The sequence below is a fragment of the Maniola hyperantus genome, chromosome 17 (genome assembly GCF_902806685.2).
Source record: "Maniola hyperantus chromosome 17, iAphHyp1.2, whole genome shotgun sequence".
In the NCBI taxonomy this organism is placed as follows: Eukaryota; Metazoa; Arthropoda; class Insecta; order Lepidoptera; family Nymphalidae; genus Maniola; species Maniola hyperantus.
The window spans coordinates 10,240,996-10,261,896 of NC_048552.1; the positions used below are offsets into that span (position 1 = coordinate 10,240,996).

General features: G+C 39.4%; 2 protein-coding genes across 2 annotated transcripts; one reads left to right on the forward strand and one right to left on the reverse strand.

Moving 5' to 3' along the window:
* The first annotated feature begins 30 nt into the window (after nucleotides 1-30).
* On the forward strand, nucleotides 31-20,825 carry Cbp80 (Nuclear cap-binding protein subunit 1). The gene is made up of 10 exons (XM_034977240.2): nucleotides 31-186; nucleotides 268-1,049; nucleotides 1,473-1,891; nucleotides 2,233-2,370; nucleotides 3,135-3,238; nucleotides 14,272-14,519; nucleotides 14,907-15,150; nucleotides 16,412-16,527; nucleotides 17,257-17,445; nucleotides 18,198-20,825. Exons 1-10 carry the CDS (start codon nucleotides 147-149, stop codon nucleotides 18,309-18,311), a joined length of 2,394 nt encoding a protein of 797 aa, XP_034833131.1. The 5' UTR covers nucleotides 31-146; the 3' UTR covers nucleotides 18,312-20,825.
* On the reverse strand, nucleotides 3,299-10,544 carry LOC138403478 (mucin-5AC-like). The gene is made up of 2 exons (XM_069504091.1): nucleotides 10,420-10,544; nucleotides 3,299-6,799 (listed from the first exon to the last, which is right to left on the reverse strand). Exons 1-2 carry the CDS (start codon nucleotides 10,456-10,458, stop codon nucleotides 3,584-3,586), a joined length of 3,255 nt encoding a protein of 1,084 aa, XP_069360192.1. The 5' UTR covers nucleotides 10,459-10,544; the 3' UTR covers nucleotides 3,299-3,583.
* Nucleotides 20,826-20,901: the final 76 nt, after the last annotated feature.

Genomic DNA, 20,901 nt, shown 5'->3' on the forward strand with positions numbered 1-20,901 from the left:
AATTATGTTATTAGTCTGTGATACGTCAAATTTGTTTGTGTCACAAATAGTTTACGTTTTTGCTTGCTGATTTTTTTATTTAAATTTAAATTATAACTCGTGGTTAGTAAAATATCAGTGAATACTAAATAATCCAATTCAAAACTATGAACCGAAGACGTGCTCACGAAGAAGAGGATGGCTACGGTAAGGCTTGCTAAACTATAAATTATAGGTTATAACATTGTCGGTGTAATGGTGGTATAATGTACATTTTATTTATTTTAGAGCGTCTACATAGAAAACGTCGTCGAGTATCAGAGAACCAAGAGATTGAGGATAGATTGGAGTCACTAATTTTGCGAGTTGGAGAGAAGAGCAGCTCCAGTTTAGAAAGTAATTTGGAAGGCTTAGCGAGCGTTTTGGAGGCAGATTTGAGTACATTTCGCGTTAAAATCTTACGTATTTTAACGGAATGTGCGATACGTATGCCAGAAAAGTGTACGATATATGCTACATTAGTTGGCCTACTTAACGCAAAGAACTACAATTTTGGCGGTGAATTTGTTGATTATATCGTGAAAACTTTTAAGGAGAACCTTAAAACTGGCAAATGGAACGCGGCTCGATACTGTTTGAGATTTATATCTGACTTGGTGAACTGTCATGTGTTGGCTGCATCATCTTTACTGACTTTGCTTGAGACACTAGTTGATTGCGCTAATGAAGATGGTGTGCCTCAAGTGAGACGAGACTGGTTTGTTTTCGCCGTGTTGGCCACACTGCCTTGGGTGGGCAGAGAATTGTATGAAAAGAAGGAATCACAACTGGACCATCTCCTTGTAACAATTGAAGTTTTTTTAAACAAACGTAGCAAGAAACACTGGCCAGCACTGAAAGTGTGGTCTGCAGACTCTCCACACTTGCAAGAGGAATATTTAGACTGTCTGTGGGCTCAGATTAGAAAACTGAGACAAGACAATTGGTCTGAGAAGCATATTCCAAGGCCCTATTTGGCTTTTGATTCCATTTTGTGTGAAGCCTTACAGCATACACTACCTGCAATTCAGGTAACTACCACTTTGAACAAAAACAATTTGTTATATTTTTTATTTGAGAACATTTGATTTTAAATTTAATCAATAATGCTTGGTAAATGGTGTATACCTACCAACCACACGCACATTATCTGTAACACAAATCAGTAAATTTTTAATTTTAATAGCCAAATAGAAACATCCAGTGCCTTTTAGAGTAGGTAAGAGAATAAAAATCTTGATTCAATAATGACATTGTAATAATCTATATTAATATTATAAATGTGAGAATGTGTCTGTCAGCCTGTCTGTCTAATAGCTTTTATTCTGGAAATTCTTGAAAACCTAAATCCTGCCGTTGTAGTTTAGATGTCATTTAGCTTATCATAATTGGCTTTAGTCATTGATGTCATGTAAAAAAATAATTTCTTTCAATTGCATTGTTTTTCCTTTCAGCCACCACCACACAATGATGGCGACACATACCCAATGCCAAGAGCAATCTTCCGCATGTTTGACTACACTGACTGCCCCGATGGCCCCGTTCTACCAGGAGCTCACTCCATAGAGAGATTCCTTATAGAGGAACACCTCCATAACATCATAGAAGCATACCATTTGGAGAGGAAAGAATGTGCTGCTCAACTTCTTTGTTTCCCATACAAAGCTAAAATACCTTTAGAATACTGTATAGTGGAGGTTATTTTTGCTGAACTGTTTAACTTGCCAACTCCTAGATATTTGGAGATATGCTATGGATCAGTTCTTATAGAGTTGTGTAAGCTCCAACCTTCCACTATGCCTCAAGTGTTAGCCCAGGCTACTGAGATTCTGTTTATGAGGATTGATTCTATGAACATTGCATGCTTTGATAGGTAAGATTTTAGAAATATATAAAACTAAAAGGTGACTGACTGACTGACTGACTGACTGATCTATCAACACACAGCTGAAACTACTGGACGGATTGGGCTGAAATTTGGCCTGCAGATATCTATTATGATGTCAACATCTGCTAAGAGAGGATTTTTGAAAATTCAACCCCTAAAAATAAAGGTAAAATAAGGTTTTCAAATTTTGTGTAGTCCATGCGGACGATTGCTGATAAGCAAGTATTATAATATTAATAACAAAGCAAATAATAAAAAAATAAAGTTAATAAATAATAAGCATTAATATAAAAAAAAATATTAGTTAATGTTATTATTTTCCATAGGTTGGCAAATTGGTTTGCATATCATCTAAGCAACTTCCAGTACCGCTGGTCGTGGGAGGAGTGGGAGTCCTGTGCTCAGCTGGACCCCGACCATCCTAAGCCCAGGTTCATTAGAGAAGTGCTGGGGAAATGTTTAAGGTAAAGCATTTTTGCAAGTTTTTAATTTCCCTAGAGTAGTGGTGAGAGCCATGGTCTTAAGAGTGAGAGTTCTTCTTTTTCACTCAGGGCTGGTTTCCGCACTTAAACGTTTCAGAGTGTGAGAGGTACCAGGTTCATAAGAAAGCTCAGTGTCACTCAGTAGGTGATGGAGAGAGAGCCTATACTCAGAGTTTATCTACATGATCAAATCAGAAATGAGATCCATAGAACAAAGTAACAAACTTAACTCAAAGGGTTGCAAAGCTGAAGTTTCAAATAATTGATGGGGCACATAGTTTGAAAGACTGATAGTTGTGGTGCCAGAGTGTTGAACTGGCCACCTCACATCGGAAAACTGTGTTGTCAGACCCTGCACCAGGTAGACTCTGGACAGACTAAATCAAACAAGTTGTGGAAAACTGCTGAATTCAGTTAGCGCAAGGCATGTGGAAGTCCCTATAATAGACCAATGATGTGGACATCTAGATATACGACTATTGATTCAGGTCCGGCCTATTGGGAGGCTTTGGCTGTACTATCCGACTGGCAAAGCTGTATAGCCAAGCAGTTGCATGCCATATAGGAACTAATTAGGTGTTTGGATTTCATCCAGATTAGCCCATCTTAGACTGTTTCATAACTTACCACTAGGTGAGATCACAGCCAAAGGCTTACTAAAAAAAATCACAGACATCAGGCAAGCTGTCACTACTTAGCCCCAATTTTTAAGTTAAGTTTTCTAAGATTTGACTTCTTTTTTCTAGATTGTCATACCATCAAAGGATAAAAGACATGACTCCAGAGTCGCTAGCAGCATTTGTGCCTCTGAAGCCAGAACCCATCTACAAGTACTCTATGGAAGGTGCAGGTAAGAAAACAGTATTTATATTCTCTTTTTATTATCAACTTGCTTACAAAACATCTTTACTATATTTAATTTAAATTATCTATAAATAATAGTATTTTTAAGTAATTAATATTTACAATGAGGGGGCAACAGTGTATAATAAATAAGATTGTGTTATCAACTTTGAATCGAGAAAAATCGAGTCTCTTATGAAACATTTCTGGTTGGTCAAGCTAGCAGAGCAAGATTTATGATACATATTAAATGCCTTTTCTATTTGTGTTCTTTAATTAATTATTAAATTATAAAAAGAAATCAATTAAAGCTGCGTTATTATTGGTATTCTAAAATGGTAAAAAGTTCAGTCTATGACATGGCCATTAGTTCTAATAAGGTGTATGGACGTTTTTCTTTAGCACCGTTCCTATTAGAGTTTCTGCCTGACTCTTGTTTTTCATCTGATTGAAATTCCGCGTCATCATCGATTGAAGGTATTTTACTGTTTTCATATTCTTCATCATCAATATTATCGTTTTCATCATCGTCATCTTCATCACTGTCATACTGATTGTTGGTTTTCTTTTTATCTGATAGATGCATATCTAAGAATTCTTCAAAATCATCATCAATCTTCAAATAACTATTGTGGTTTGAACTTTCTTCTTCTAAGTCGGCTCTGGAGTGACTTGGATCTTTTTCGTCATCATCATTAAAGTTGAAATTTAAAAAGTCTTCAAAAATATCACTAGTTGTCGATGCTTCATTAGGAATTTTCGCTGTTGTAACGGTGAAAGTCTTTGGTGTTGTGCCGAAAGTCTCTGCACTAATTTCGCCCGATTCCTGAGTTGTGGAAATGTTAGTTTTTTTCTTTTTGCACTTTGTTTTGTTACTTGCTGGCGTAAGGGCCGTTGAAGTTATTTCAATCGCTGATTGTGTAGTTGTAGGTTGAAAAATAAATTCTGTTTGGTCTTTAGAATCCTCTTTAGAATCGTCCTCGTAATATTCATCACTTTCTCTGTCAGTGCTTTCTAGTGGTATTACACTATTCGTTTCATAATGTTCAACAGTTTCGTCGTATTTAGTATTTGTCTGTGAGGTAGTGCTTAGTGTAATGGGTTCCGCACTAGAAGCAGGCGTGCGGTCAGCGTGACTTCTTTCCCTTTGTTCGTCATTTGGACGAGGTGTGGTCGATGATACGTAGCCGTGGAAGTTAGAACCTTTTCTTCTGTTATTATTTGATGTTGAAGATTGTGTTGTAACCGATTGATTACTTCCACTCCATCTATCATGTTTGATAGACGTCCCTTTAAGCATCAATGTTGACTGTCGGAAACGGTTTTTACTCCTCGATAGTGTGGTGGAGCCAGTTGATTTGGCTGTTGTGCTTGGTGATTGTGTTGTTGTAGTTGTTTTGGCGGTGGTGGGCTTGGTTGTTGTTGTCGTTGTTGTAGTTGTAGTACTTGTTTGCGTTCTGTTGTGAGATTCTCTGTGAGTTGTTGTTGCTTTCGGAGCACTTGTTGCAGCAGAAGTTGCTTGGGGTGTCAAGTCTTGCGATGATCTCCTTTTGAGTGTGGTTTGTGGAGCTTCGGTTGTCGTCGTTGTTGTGGTTGTAGTAGTAAGCCTCTTATGTTTTTTAATTTTATCTTGTTTGGCGAACTTGGGCGGTGGACGTGTACGCTTTTTGGGTTTGGCTGTGGTTGTGGTTGTTGTGGATTCCTGCTGCGTTTCAGTGGTTGTCGTGCTCCTTGGTCTCGCAGTACTCGTAGTGACAGTCGTCGAGGTGGTCATTGGTGTAGTTGTCTCTGGTGCCTTCACTTTCTCAGTTTGGGAAAACATCGGCGTTGTCTTGGTAAAAGCTCCCAATATATTCGCCCAATCCATAGTTTCGATTTCTTCCTCGGAAGTCGATTGAGCAGTTATTATATCAGGAGTTACCGTGGTGCTACGATGTAGTTTTCCATGGTCGTGTTTTTTCGGAGGTTTCTTGCCAGTCGCAGTCGGTTTTCGGATTTTGTTTTGTTCGCCTTTTTTAGTAGTTTCGATGATGTCCAACTTTTCTGGTGCACTAATGTCACCAAAGTTCATTGTTATCGGTCTAAATGCACTGTCAGCAAAAGAATCCGTACTTTGTACGTCGGTGATTTGTGGACTCGGTCGGAAGTCAATCGGTCTATTTGGTCGATGCGACTTTGTCGAGTGCATTAATTTCAAGGGAGGCATGGGCTTGAATGGCTTTTTGTCCATTGTTACGAAAACACCGGGTGGAGCATTGTATATTGGTGGTCTGACATGGTCTTGGAAGTAGTTTGCTTTTGCTGGTGTTGTTTTGTACTTATTGTAAGTTTTGTATACCATAGTGTTGTCGGGAGCTAATGACGTGTTGTCGAAATTCTCCGCAGACATCTTGTTGGTCACTTCACTCGACTGCCATTTATGTGGGAGCGGTGTTGGTAAGACAGCTGGACGAGTCGTCTTAAACGTTTGACTCGATTCTTCTCTGTAGTCATGCGAATAAAGAGCATACGGGTTGTTATTAGAAGCAGTAATTATGCCCCCCATATCCAAATATTGAGGCTGGACTGGGTGTATTGGGGGTGCCTGCAAAGGCGGCCGAATGTTTTTAACGGGCTGAGGTCTATAAGGGTAGGGTATCTGTTGGTGTTGCTCGTTATACATTCCTGCGTGTCCTATTTTAGAGTATGGTGGTGGCGGCGTAACGAAGGGGCCTTGCTTGTATTTTTGAGTAGGAGGATCATACTCTTCCTCTTCGTCATCCGAAAAGAAAGACGAAAATATCCTATCTAATCCGTGGAGGTAATGTTTCCTGCCGGTTTGTTTCACTGGCGATATGTTTTTATGCACCCAAATTGCCCTTTCAGGCCTCGACGTCGGATGAAGCCTGTGTCCGAACCTGCGATGTTCTTGTGGTTTGTCTATAACACCGTATGGGGAACTTTCCTTGACCGTAAATGTTCGGATTGGATTTTCGTGTGGCTTCCTTTGCTTTTTCGGTATTTGGGAAATGACTGAGAACGTGAGTTCATAGTGATATTTTCCCGGGGACGTTTCTCTTTGCCTCACACGTTTAACTGACCAGAACGCTTTGACGTCTCGCGTGCAGTCGTCACCACTGCATTTTTCTTTAGACCTCTCATCTTCGGCGAAGCGGAAGCCTCCTTCGTCTTCTAAGAGTCGTCCTTTCGCCATTAACGTAACGTCTCCGAAAGCGCCCGGTTCTTCCTCCTGGATTCTATCGAAGGGCGCCGTTTTAATTTTATCCCAGAGATCGTGATCGTCGATCTCTTTTGAATCATAACTGCCCGGTTTACTGTTGGGCGATATAACTTCGCCCTTGGCGATCAGTTGGTCGATTTTGTCCCTGACGAGGGTGAGATACACGCTGTGCCTCAGCGCGTCCTCCCAGTAGTGCGCGGGCACGGCGGCCACAGCCCGCGGCGCGTCCGTGCGGAAGGTCTCGTGCAGAGTGGTCGCGCGGCCAGCTCGGCGGTCGTGGTGCCAGTCGCTCAGCGGTATGGGCGTAGGTCTGAAGTCATCGTTTTGTGCGTGAATTCTTCTTATTATCTGGAATGACAAATGTTCAGTAACAATTAACGCAAATATTGACATTCGTCGTATTTTAATGAGGTATCGGACCGCGGTTTGGAATTGGAATCGTAATTGCTGAAAAAACATTTTAATATGCGTTTGAAAGTAAAATGGCGTTGACGGGAAAGTGCGCGCTCGGATAGCGTGCGGCGCGTCGCGTGCCGGCCGCCAACCCTCCCGAGGCGATTTCCCAATACACTCGTACAAATTGAGTTTTTCCGAGCGTATTTTATTAGATAGTTATTATTCGTGTTGCTTTACATAAAATCAGCTAAAATTCCTTAAAACTAGATATTATTTAATTTGTCAACCATAACACGATTGTGCATTAATTAGTGTTATAATAGTGCAAGTATAGTTCGACTACAAAAGCTTAAGTCAAATGTTCCCACAGTGCGCGTATAATAAAAACTAATTAGTTAAAGTTCAAGGTGAATTCTGTGCTCTTAATGAATAATATTGTTATGATTTAGAGATAAAATCTTTAATTTTGTTCAGCAAAGTATAAGTTAAGTGCCCATACACAGGTAGTTTGAAACAGTCATGACTTATCACTTCAAGCTACGACTGCATAGTGCAGACTACGCTCTTTCTTTCATTACCTTACAAGAGGCTACTTTTGAGCAGTCTTGATTGCTCCGAGCACAATAAAAAACAGGTTAATAAAAACTGGTTCAGAATGCTCTTCGCACCTAGAAGAACCAGCAAGAAACTCGGCGGTTGCTCTTGTCAAATATTCAATAATTAGATACACGGTACAGCGCACCACGTGCATATATTTTATTTTGCTATTATCTGAGATAACATCTGGACCTAGCCTAGATGTTTAAGCGGCGTGCAGTTACATCTCGTAATATTGCAGTATTAATGGCTTTACATTCGATTTTCATTTCAAGGGCAAAATGGACAATACAAGGTAGATTTGCCGAAAAAAACAGATTTCTTTATTAATCGTATAGTTGTATGTAATGCGTGCATTTTGAGATCTCACTCGTCATTTTAACTCTCTGTGTCTACTGTCATGTCAAAAGTACGGTTCACCCAAAAAATTTGCAAGTACGTCGATGATTCCTATGTCGATGGGTTCACCTTCAAAATAAGGACTAAAATCGTACTTTTGACATGACAGTTGACGCATAATGTTAAAATGGCGCGTGAAAAGTCATTTTGTACGCACGTCGCACAATAATCATCGTTATTCAATAAATTTTACTTAAAATGATAAAATGGCGAGTGAGTTCTCATTTTATACGGACTATACTTACACAATTTACATGTCATCATTATCATCATCAAGATCAACCCATCGCAGGCTCACTGAGCACTGGTCTTCTCTCAGAACAAGAAGGGGTTGGATATAGTCCACCACGCTGGCCAAGTGCGGATTGTCAGACTTCACACATTTGAGAACATTATGGAAAACTCTTAGACATGCAGGTTTCCTCACGATGTGTCTTCACCGTTAAAGCCGTGAATAAAGACCCGTGCTCAGTAGTGAGCCGGCGACGGGTTGATGGTTATGATTTCGGTTATTTAAGCGTAAAAGTTTTGGTTGTTGTTGTTGTTGCTTCTCTGTGGCTCTTTGAACTGCGGTTTGACAAAGTTTTGATTATTTGAATTTTAATTTTTAAAGTGAATGAAGGGTTGTTTAGTCCTATTAATTATTTACTTACATTTTTGATCCATTTTCATAAAATTCATGTAAGGGTTATAGTACGCGACAGGTCGAGAAGGCAATCGGGGAGAGAACGCCTCGCACACCCACACAGCCCCCGCGCTAACCCGGTGCGGGCGAGCGCGGGTGACGTGCGAGATGCGGGGTGTCCCACGCCTCATACCCCGGTTATCATCTCGACCTGTCGCAGACTTATATACCTAGCCTTTTAAGTACATGTACCTATTGAATGAATTAACACCATTAAGCATTAAAGTTACGTTTATGATACGTAGGCATTTAATACGACGGCATCAATGCAAATGATAGAACAATAAAAACTGAGTCTGTTTCCCCACTGACATGAGAGAATCACACCCAGACACAATACCCGACATCGAGGTCGGTGCGCTATCCAGCGAGGTGATATTGATCTGTGCCGTGTCATTAAACAAAAATTTAACAAACAAGAGCATGCTCTATGAGTGTCTTAAATGCTACTTGTCAGGGTGCCGTACCCTTAGGCTGTCGCCCCTTTAGCTCACACATGAAATCGTTTTTATTCTTTGTATTTTCTACCTAGTAGTTTTAAGTTTAGTTGTAATTTCATTGGTTTCATTTCGCATTGGTGGTTCCTCTGGTACTACAAATGTTCATGGGCGGCGGTAATTATTTAACATCAGGTGACCCGCCTGCTCGTTTGCTCGCCATTTTTATTAAAAAAAATTGTAGTTTATAACTTGATTTATTTATTTACCCGAAAAGGTTGCCAACGAAACCGTATAGGGAAACCGTAATAGTTTCTTATAGAGAATTGAAATTTTCACAGAGTAGGTATGTATTGCTGTTGCAGCTATAACAACAAATAATGAAAATTTCAAAACCATGCAACTTAAAAAAATTTAACAATGTTATTTCTTGTACGACGATGGTACGGAACTCTTCGTATGCGAGTCCGATTCGCACTTGACCGGTTTTTTTCGCGTTTAAATCTGTACTGAAGACTTATGGTACCTATTTAATTTCAAAGTAAATGTGACCAAGGATCCATAAAGAAAGTCATCCTTTGCGTTGCTTGTTATTCTAAGTACGTATTATTATGAATCCCCAGGTGTGTTTGTTTGTTTGTTAATTCTTTATGAATCAACAACTCAGGCTGCCTGGTTATAATATTCCGGTACCTACCTACATTTTTGTAAATTCCAAATTTACGATGACGAAATTACTGGTGTAATATATATTTAATTTTATCATTTACCTTTAGCATTATTGCAATAAAAATATTAAGTAGTTTCGGCGTTCCGAACCAATTGTAGATGCATTTGACGATGCAAAAATACTTGCCAAAGTTTATTTTAATAAAAAATGTTTCTAGCCTATTCTATACTAGTGTTTATTTTCCTATCTAACCTTTAATCTAAAATTTATAATTTTGCCTAACATCTAAATATGCTAAAATCTAAAAGGCAAAGATAGAAGTCGCCAGGTGTTAGCTCTATTCTACGAAAAGCTACGACATTAGACGGCCATCCCTTGAATGACCGTATTTTCGTAGCCATTCGTAGCATAAACGTTGCGATTATTTGGAGGAAAGAGCGTGATAAACTTAACTATGTATGTATTAATTTATCAACTTTTTGTTCCATAACAAAGGGGGTTTTTAATGAAGTTATGAAATACTAGAGGATGCCCGCGACTTCGTCCGCGCTTTTTATCACGGAAAATAAAGGATTTCCACGGGATTGAATAAAACCTGAAATCCACGCTAATGAAGTCGCGAATAAAAATAATATTTATTATTTACATTACTTACTAGAAAACATTAAACCACTCGCATACAAACTATTTGTAAATAAATAACATACCAACCGCGAGTTTTAGACATGATTTATTAGTAACATTCGTTCTGGAAAGCGGGTGTAATTTATCTGATTATACTCACAATTAGTGTAAAGAAAACGCAAAGCAATGCGGATCGCATCTTAGTACACTTCACTGCACGTTGGGTTAACTGGCCACTTATAGATTTCTCTAATTACTTATTAGATGTACGTATATGTAGACGCGTGCGCCGCCGCACCGAGCATCGTGGACTGAAGGCACTCGGATCAACCCCACTTAGTGACTAATGTGTAGGCGGAAAACTTACCTTGTCTTCTACACTAACTAAACTACACTAAACTCGACATCTCATCTACACGCACGAAACATTTTGCGTCATCATTTCTCATACGCATGGCTAAGGTTTGGAATACTCTTCCACGATATGTGTTTCCTACCAATTACAACCCGGGTATCTTTAAAACAAGAGTGAATACGCGTCGCGTCGTCTAGGTAAACGCGTTCCATCTTAGGCCACATCACATCGTGTGATTGTGGTCAAGCGTATGTCTATAATGAAAAAATAATTAACTATAATAAAATGGTAAAGTTTTTAAATTTGGACGTAAGGGGTAATCTTCGGAACTTTAATGATCCGATTCTGAAAAAAAAAATAAAAACCGACTTCGTTACACAAACACTAAAAATTGAAAAATAATTTAATTTATTACCGAATATATTATGTATACAAAGAGTTAATATAGTTCCATAATAATACTTTTTGGTGCCGGTGCCAATTAGCTTTAGCTGCGCGAATCGTCTAGACTTCATATTTTTATGGGACTCCACAATGGCACCTCATTGGCACCGACCCCAAAAAATATTATTATGGAACTATATTAACTCTTGTATACATAATATATTCGGTAATAAATTAAATTATTTTTCAATTTTTAGTGTTTGTGTAACGAAGTCGGTTTTTATTTTTTTTGTAAATTTTTTTTATTTCACAATTTTTAGTGGCCCCATGGAATTATGCTATGACTGGTTAAAAATCTACTGTTTACTAAGCTATTACACTGATCGCGAGCAATTTACTCTTATCCGTTGAGGAGTTCCAGTATCTATCTTCGAAGATGTTCATCAGATCTTCACCAAATTGAAATGGGACCAACTTTGAAGTATACCCTTTCAAACAAAAAAAGAATTTTCAAAATCGGTCCAGGCGTTTTCGAGTAATCGGGGAACATACATAAAAAAAAAAAAAAAAAAAAAGATTCCGACGAATTGAGAACCTCCTCCTTTTTTTGAAGTCGGTTAAAAATCATTTACCAGCAATTCGGAGCAACGGATCGACGTGGTTTTTAACTGACTTCCACAAAGGAGGTGGTTCTCAATTCGGCCCGTTTTTTTTATGTATTTACACCGATTATTTTGAGTTTTTTTTACCGATTTGCAATTTTTTTTAATCAACAGTAGAAGTTTCTGTGGTGGTCCCATATTTTGGTGTGTGTGTGGTGGGCTAAGTTATCAAGATTAAGGGAGTGTTCATTGTGAGTTCATTCATATAAATTTTTACAGAATTATAATTTAGCTCACGCATTAGAATTTCACACACTTCCATACAATACAATACTAAGTAGTTATATGATAGTTATTAGCACCATCCTCGTTAGGAAACCAGAGATGGTTATCGTCTGTATAACGATCAATGGAGGCGCATACAATACAAAAATACCATCGATGTGCTAACACCTGCCATACACTTTACACCGGAGGAAATTGCAATGCTTTCCGTAACTAAACGTAACGTGCTGAATTAAAAAAAAACCCGGCCAAGTGCGTGGCGGGCCACGCGTACATAACAATATGAAGAGTAGGTAAACAGTTTGTGCGGCTAATTGGCACCGGCTTCTAAGCAGTGTGGATTTAAATGTTTTGCTGAATTGATATTTTAGGTACCAACAATGACTACTTACACAAAAAAGCTTAAAATAAAAAAACGACTTCCGTTTTGGAAGTCACTGCACAGTTTTAAAAAAATTTTTTTTCTACATGTATGTTTGTATGTATGAAGTAGGGCAAGCATAATAAAAGAAACTAGAAATCTAAGCTTGAAGCTCGCCCGACTTCAACATAGTATACACGTGTGGAAACCAAAATTATTTTTACTTTGTAGTGGTTTTGGAAGTCGGTTTTTCTATATATATTTTTATAATTGCGTATAATAATGTAATCAAGCTGAAAAAAATTTATTTGACAGTTATGAAACCGTTCTCTAGTAAATATTTATAAGTACTTTTATTACTTCACATTTCGCAATTTTCTACATAATATCGCATTATTTTGCAATGAAAATACTTAATTTCAATGTAATTACCAGAAGGAAGTGATTTAACTAATAAAGTAGCATCGAACGGTTTTATTGACAAGCTGAAAAACATCAATCCCACACGCGAAGAGATGCCAGGAATATACAAGTCATTGGCACTGACAATTAGCTGCTTTAAGGACCAATAATCATCCCTGACAACCGTGATAGCCTAGTGGTTAAGACCTCTAGGATGTAACGGATACTCGCATCCGCAAATGCGGAACATTCGCATTAATTCAGACAGCTTTTACGGATGCGGATTCATTTTCGCATCGAGTAACGACCTGCAAAGAAAGTTTCGGAACTATGTGCGTTTTAAGTAATTCAAACACACTTGCTTTAACGGTGCCGTTGTCTTGTTGTATTCGTGTCGTTGTTGTGTCGTTGCCGTATAGTTGTTGTGTCGTAGTCGTGTCGTTGCCGTATAGTTGTTGTATCGTTGCCGTGTCGTGGTCTTGTCGTTGTCGAGTCGTAGTCTTGTATTAGTCGTGTCGTAGTCGTATCGTATTCTAGTCGTTGTCTTGTCGTCTTCTTGTAGTTGTCTTGTCGTTGACGACAAATTGATTTCTCATTTAAACACTAATTGGCGATTAAAAACCTGCAGTCCTAAATAAAATTAATTTTAGTGATAGGAAAAGATAAGCACTTAATGAAGTCGTTCCTATTCAAAATGGGGCTGATGAAAAATTGACACGCGAGTGGGATAGTGAAATTTCACGTAGCACGAACACTTTCCATCTCGTGTCTTTTCAGCTGCTTTTAGTTATTATAATACCCGTACCTACTGTATTATATAGCGATCGTTCATCTTAGAACACTAATTTATATGCAACTAGCTGAACCGCCCCGGCTTCGCTCGGGTGGACTTTAGAAAATTGAGGGGAGGTTGACTTAAATTTCTTTCTCCGTAAGAACCATCCTCGTACTTCAAGGAACATTATAAAAAAGAATTAGCGAAATCGGTTCAGCGGTTCTCGAGATTTGCGATGACCAACACATTTGGTGATTTATTTTTATATTATAGATTAAAGTTTACATCACATTACGAAAGAATGGATTTTCTTGTCTATAATTTTAGTACACTATGTACACACTACACAGCACAGTACTCATGTCATAAGCAAGGGCGGAATTTCCAACCCTAGGAAGAAGATATTCATTAGTGGTTACTTACATCGCTGGCTTAGTTCTCAAAAGGGGATTTTGGCCACCGACAATAGAAACTGCCACTCATGTCAGTCCTGCACAACTTCATGACATAATCCCTTCTTGAAAGGATTTGAAGGTCTAAACTTTCATTGGATCCAACATATCTTCCTCTTAGGACGTTATTTCCAATCCCATTCTCTTTAAGTGGTCAAATCAGCACAGTCGTATAGTCAAACCGGCCGGCTAAGTACTGACTTATAATCTTTTCAAGTACCTACTTTATCTAATTAGTTAACTTTTATGGCTTTTAGCACTTAGCCGGCCGGTTTGACTATACTGATTTGATTTCGTAGTGAAAGATAATGTTTCTTTCACGATTTCTTGTATTTTAGGTCCTTCCTCAGTTGAGATCAGATCCTAAAAAAAACTACATTTTTTACTTGTCCACAGCTGCCTTACCAGGAACAGAAGCAGCACACCAACTGGTGGTATGCGTCCGCAACAAATGTACTCCAGAAGAAGCTCTCAACGTGTTGCGAGAACTTCCCAACCCTTTGAGGGAAGGGGACGCGAGCGCAGCACATGCGGCGTATAACCCTCTCAAAATAGACGTGTTTGTGCAGACTCTGCTCAACCTTGGCAGTAAGAGCATTTCACACAGCTTTGCTGCTATATCGAAGTTCCATTATGTGTTTAAGGTAAGATAATAGAATAATCTCAAAAGCAATTGCGCCTATCTACTGATTATCCGTATTACGCACAACTCTTTTAGAGGGATGGAAAAAATGGGAAAAGAAAATTTCGGGGGATGCAAAATTTAGGAAGGATAAAAAATATATAGCAAAGATTTCAATTTATAATCATTAATTAAAATTAGTTAAGTCCTGAGTGCTGTTAAGCCATTTATTTTGTGTATTTGTGTCTGGCAATTTTAACATACATTTATGATGATGTCTGTTTCGACTATAGTTTATTTATGTGTTTTTAGAAACTGCAATGGTGTGTTATTTTACAATAACTTTTTTGGCCTAGTTTCGTGGATATTTGCTGCTAGTTCTAATATTAAAAATCCTTGTTTCCCCAAGATCCTCGCGGAGTCGGAGGAAGCACAGATCTATATCCTGCGCAACGTGTGGGAGCTGTGGCAGCGCCATAGTCAGATGGTGTGCGTGCTGGTCGACAAGATGCTCAAGACGCAGATCGTGGAGTGCTCGGCCGTGGCCACGTGGCTGTTCAGCAAGGAGATGGCGCCCTACTTCACGCGCGGCGCGCTGTGGGAGATCCTGCATCTCACTATTGACAAGATGAACAAGCACGTCACTAAACTGAGTAAGTAGTGCTGGTGCACAAGATGCTCAAGACGCAGATCGTGGAGTGCTCGGCCGTGGCCACGTGGCTGTTCAGCAAGGAGATGGCGCCGTACTTCACGCGCGGCGCGCTGTGGGAGATCCTGCATCTCACTATTGACAAGATGAACAAGCACGTCACTAAACTGAGTAAGTAGTGCTGGTGCACAAGATGCTCAAGACGCAGATCGTGGAGTGCTCGGCCGTGGCCACGTGGCTGTTCAGCAAGGAGATGGCGCCGTACTTCACGCGCGGCGCGCTGTGGGAGATCCTGCATCTCACTATTGACAAGATGAACAAGCACGTCACTAAACTGAGTAAGTAGTGCTGGTGCACAAGATGCTCAAGACGCAGATCGTGGAGTGCTCGGCCGTGGCCACGTGGCTGTTCAGCAAGGAGATGGCGCCGTACTTCACGCGCGGCGCGCTGTGGGAGATCCTGCATCTCACTATTGACAAGATGAACAAGCACGTCACTAAACTGAGTAAGTAGTGCTGGTGCACAAGATGCTCAAGACGCAGATCGTGGAGTGCGAGTTATTACATTGTATGGTTTGCGTGAAGTCAAGACCTCAATCCTGTAGGACACCATTGGGATGAGCTGAAATGGCGAGTACAACATGGGATAGGCGTAGATAGGGTTTGGACTGCAGGAGTACAACTTCTGCAGTCCAAAACGTATACCTAACCTACCTATTCTAACTTCTTGCAAGGACGGTCTTTCGCAAATTCCAACATGGACATGTCACTGACAGATCCAGCAATACAATAATGTAATCTAAGATGAATTAACCTACTTATTTATTGAATTGGTCTAACTTTATTGTTTGATAGTTTATCAGTACCCTTATTATAAATGCGAAAGTGTGTTTGTTTGTTGGTTTATTGGTTTGTTGGTTTGTCCTTCAATCACGTCGCAACGGTGCAACGGATTGACGTGATTTTTGCATGGGTATAGATAAAGACCTGCAGAGTGACATAGGCTACTTTTTATCCCGGAAAATAAAAGAATTCCCACGGGATTTTTAAAAAACCTAATTCCACGCAGACGAAGTCGCGGGCATCAGCTAGTTAGGATATAAGTCCTGCAAATTGCTAATGCGCGTGGCTGCCATTTTAGTGCCATCAGCACTAGAAGTTTCGAGCTGATGGTATAGTTTAATATCGGCTGACGACAAAAGGACATTCCCAATCACCCAGATTGCACAGATTTGGATTTGATTCATGTTTGTTTTTTTCTTAAAGGTAAAGAATTACAAGAGGCGAGAGAGGCTCTAGCTAGAGCGGACTCGAGCAGTTCAGAGTCAGAAGACGAGAGCGGCAGCAAAAAGAAGAAGGACCATGACAAGCCTACAGAAGAGGTAATTCTTCTTACATAAGTTTTATTAGTAACAGAAAATGTATCCATATTACGCATAATACGCGACAGGTCGACATTACAATCGGGTTGGGGATGCCCCACACACCCGCACAGCCCCCGCGCTAACCCGCGGGGTGATTACGTAAAACGTTGCAGTAGCGACAGCAAGGCGACAGCAGCAGCAATGCAACAGTTCATTTGCCGTCTCTCTTCTTCAACTTATTATTTTGCTTTGTGGCTATGGCTGTCTCTCTAGCCGGATGTTTGACAGTAATGATCGCGAGATTTACGCCTGTCGCAAGAAATATTAATTTTTTTTTAATTCAAGATGGCCGACGTATTTTTTTTATTTTTAACAAATCGTTATGAGGTATCATTTTTGGAGGGTTTGCTATGTAAATGGTATATTTTTTTAATTCAAGTTTTAACAATAAATTTTTGGTTGGCACGTTGAAATTTTTTTCCAGAAATCACCTGTAGGATATTTGCTTGTGTTGGCTCTCTCCAAACCAATCTAAACTAATATTATAAATGCGAAAGTGTGTCTGTCTGATAGCTTTTCACGGCCCAACGGTATAACCGATTTTGATGAAATTTGGCACAGAAGCTTAGATCACGGGGAAGGGGGCTTTATCCCGGAAAATCAAAGAGTTCTCAAGGGATTTTTAAAAACCTAAATCCACGCGTACGAAGTCGCGGGCATCAGCTAGTGATATATATCTTTTTCCAGGCAGTGGAGCGTATGGAGGAACGCTTGGAGATGGCGCACACAGACCAGAAGCGCCTGTTCCTGATCGTATTCCAGAGGTTTATCATGATTCTGTCAGAGCACCTGGTGCGCGCCGACACGGACGCGCGAGACCCTCACACGCACTGGTACAAAGCTACCCTGGCGAGACTACGGCAGGTGTTCTTACTGGTGAGTTTCTGATTTTTTGAAGTGAAACTTCTTCAACGGATTTAAGAAACACATAATGTATGTTTTTAATATTCAGATACAAGTAAGTCCTTGACTGCGATCTCACCTGGTGGCAAGTGATGATGTGGTGACTAGCCACGGCCGAAGTCTCCTACCAGACCAGACCAGACATTTAGAAATTATAAAATTCCAAACCCCTGCCAGGAATCGAAGTCGAATAATCCGGGACCTCCCACTTATAAGACCACAGCGCCAGGGTGGTCGTCAAAATGCTGTGTATGCTAATGCTATAGAATGCGGAAGGATCCCACGGTAGACATCCCCTACCATTATATAAAGGGAACACGACACTGAGAAATGGGGGTTCATCATCATGATCAACCCATCGCCGGCTCACTATAGAGCACGGGTCTCCTCTCAGAGTGAGAAGGGTTTTGACCATAGTCTACCACGCTGGCCAAGTGCGGATTAACAGACTTCACATACCTTTGAGAACATTATGGAGCACTCTCAGGCATACAGGTTTCCTCACGACGTTTTCCTTCACCGTTAAAGCAAGTGATATTTTAATTACTTAAAAACGCACATAACTCCGATAAGTTAGAGTGTCGTGCCCGGGGTCGAACCCCCGACCTCCGATTGGAAGGCGGACGTCCTAACCACTGGGCTACCACAGCTATGCTATAGCTAAATGAGGGTTACGAGAGAAATTTAAGGTATGTAGTGTGTCAAAGTTGTGTTCTTGTTTACAGCACCACGAGCAAGTGCAGAAGTACAGCAGCACTCTCGAAACGCTTCTCTTCACGCAGGACCTGGATCCACACATCTTGGACGTTTTCCATCAGTTCGTAGCACTTACCGCGTAATTAGCTATAACGAAGACTTTGGGTGTACTGTACACAACTCCTATATATTTTCTCACTGGTTGGAAATTTGAATTGTTTTGGTTGAGTGACAGTTATGGCTGAATACTGAAATCCACTGAATATATTTGAGGCATGAAACTAAATAGTACCTATAGAAGGGTTATTCCAAACAAAAATCGTGTTCTATAAAGCTGCAAAATAAGTATCAAGTTGTAATCAATAACGAGCTGCAACCCACAAAATTGTTCGTTAGGAATGACCCGAGCTGTGGTAGTACTACATAATAGAGGTGTCAAATACAGGTTCATGTGTGTATCACAATATTATCACGTGTTACAGACAAATATTTAATAATTATTAACGTTACATTATTTTGTTACAAAAAAAAAAATTGCTTGAACCGTGAGGCGCAAGCAGAAAAATGGGTGCAATCGATTTTCGACCTTATTGACATACGTCAGAAAACAGCATTTTAGCAATCTATGAATTATACTGAGCAAGAATATGACAAAAAACAACTTTCTCATAACCGTCAATAAGGTCGAGATTTGCTTGCACCGATTTCACCATGAGGCGCAAGCAGATAAATGGGTGCAAGCGATTTCCGACCTTATTGACATAGGGAACAACATTTTAACAATCTATGAATGATACCTACTGAACAAGAATATGACAAAAAACAACTTTCTCATAACCGTCAATAAGGTCGAGAACTAGGGTATAGCTTGTATTTAACTCGATTGATTTAAATTTTAAATTTTACTCTTAATAGGTACCCAATCCATACCTTCGCGACAGGTCGATATGGCAATCGGGGAGGGAATGCCCCGCACACCCGCACGGCCCCTGTGCTAACCCAGTGCGAGCGAGCGAGGGTGACGTGCGGGTGTGCGGGGTGTCACCCCCGCCTCATACCCCGATTGCCATCTCAACCTGTCGCGGAATACAGTACCTAGTACCTACCTACCTATGTATGTAAAAATAAAAACAAGTAGAGCGATAAAGCAATGTCAAGTAGATACCTACAATACAATAGGTAGGTAAGTTTACCTAGTTACCTATAAAAAAATCTTTTTAGTAGGTAACTACTATATTTATTATCATACATTTCTACATATTTATCATCATACGAATTATAAAATGATGATGATGATTTCTAAAAAGAACAATACCACTTCACGTACCTAACCTATTACCTATAATACTTAAATGTATGATAATACCTACACTTTGAAAAACATTTTCTCATACGATTTATAAAATGACGCAAGTATTTCCAAAAAGAACAAATCTACTATAATAGGTATTATTAACGCGCGACACAAATCTATCACAACACAAAAATGTACCTAATCTACATTATTTTGCCTAATCTACATTACAATTATTCGCATTAAATATTTATCGACACTCAAGTTCACAAATAAATAAAACTGCATTCAAAATTTATTACGAAACAAACAAAATGATAAAAATACTAGCCGCATACTCGTATCATCACAGTCAACATGTAACAGGCCAATACGAAAATTCGATGTAATAATTATTCACCGTCGAATCGCGACGATATTTGTATTCAGCTGTACCTACCTAATATATTTTATTCTAATATCGTCGCTCGGTCGCGCCGCGCGCGGCGTATCAAAGATCGAACGCCTGAGTTATTTTTTAGGAAGGATTTTCTCAAATTTTCACTACTTATTATATATTGTATTCAATTTTGTTTTAATCTAAAAACGAATATCTTGAATACATTTATATATTTAATAAATTTATTAGGTACATTATTTTTTGACACCTCTACTACATAAAGGTCGTTGATTTGAAGCCAAAGTCCAATTGACTGTTATTGTTAAGACAAAAAGACAAAATGTGTCCTTAAATGTTAAGGAGTGTTTCCGCTAAGTTTGAACTATCTCATAGTGTGTGAATTTCATGTCTATATATTTACCCTCCAAATTTCATGTCTTTAGGACCAGCGGTTTAGGCTGTGCGTTGATTATATGTCAGTCAGTCAGTCAGTCAGGACTTTGAATTTTATATATTATATAGATATAATAGTAAAGTTACGTAAATGAAAGAAAACATAAACCTCGGTGAAATGCACCGCGTATACATTTACCCGGCTACGAGAGGATATATTTTTTACTATGTAGTTTTTAGCATGTGTGTGTGACAAATTTAATATGGTGGATATGACAAATAAAAATAGGACACGAAAAAAAATAAGAGCAAATTCCGCAAATCTTCTCTATATATAAAAACTAGCTTATGCTCGCGACTTCGTCCGCGTGGACTACACAAATTTCAAACCCCTATTTCACCCCCTTAAGGGTTGAGTTTTCAAAAATCCTTTCTTAGCGGATGCCTACGTCATATGTGCTATCTGCATGCAAAGTTTCAGCCCGATCCATCCAGTAGTTTAGGCTGTGCGTTGATAGATCAGTCAGTCAGTCAGTCACCTTTTCCTTTTATATATTTAGATGAATCGCTGAATGTGTTGCTAAGCGCAAATCTCGAGAACAGCTGAACCGATTTCCCTAATTCTTTTTTTATTATATTCCTTGAAGTATGAGGATAAGTACGAGGA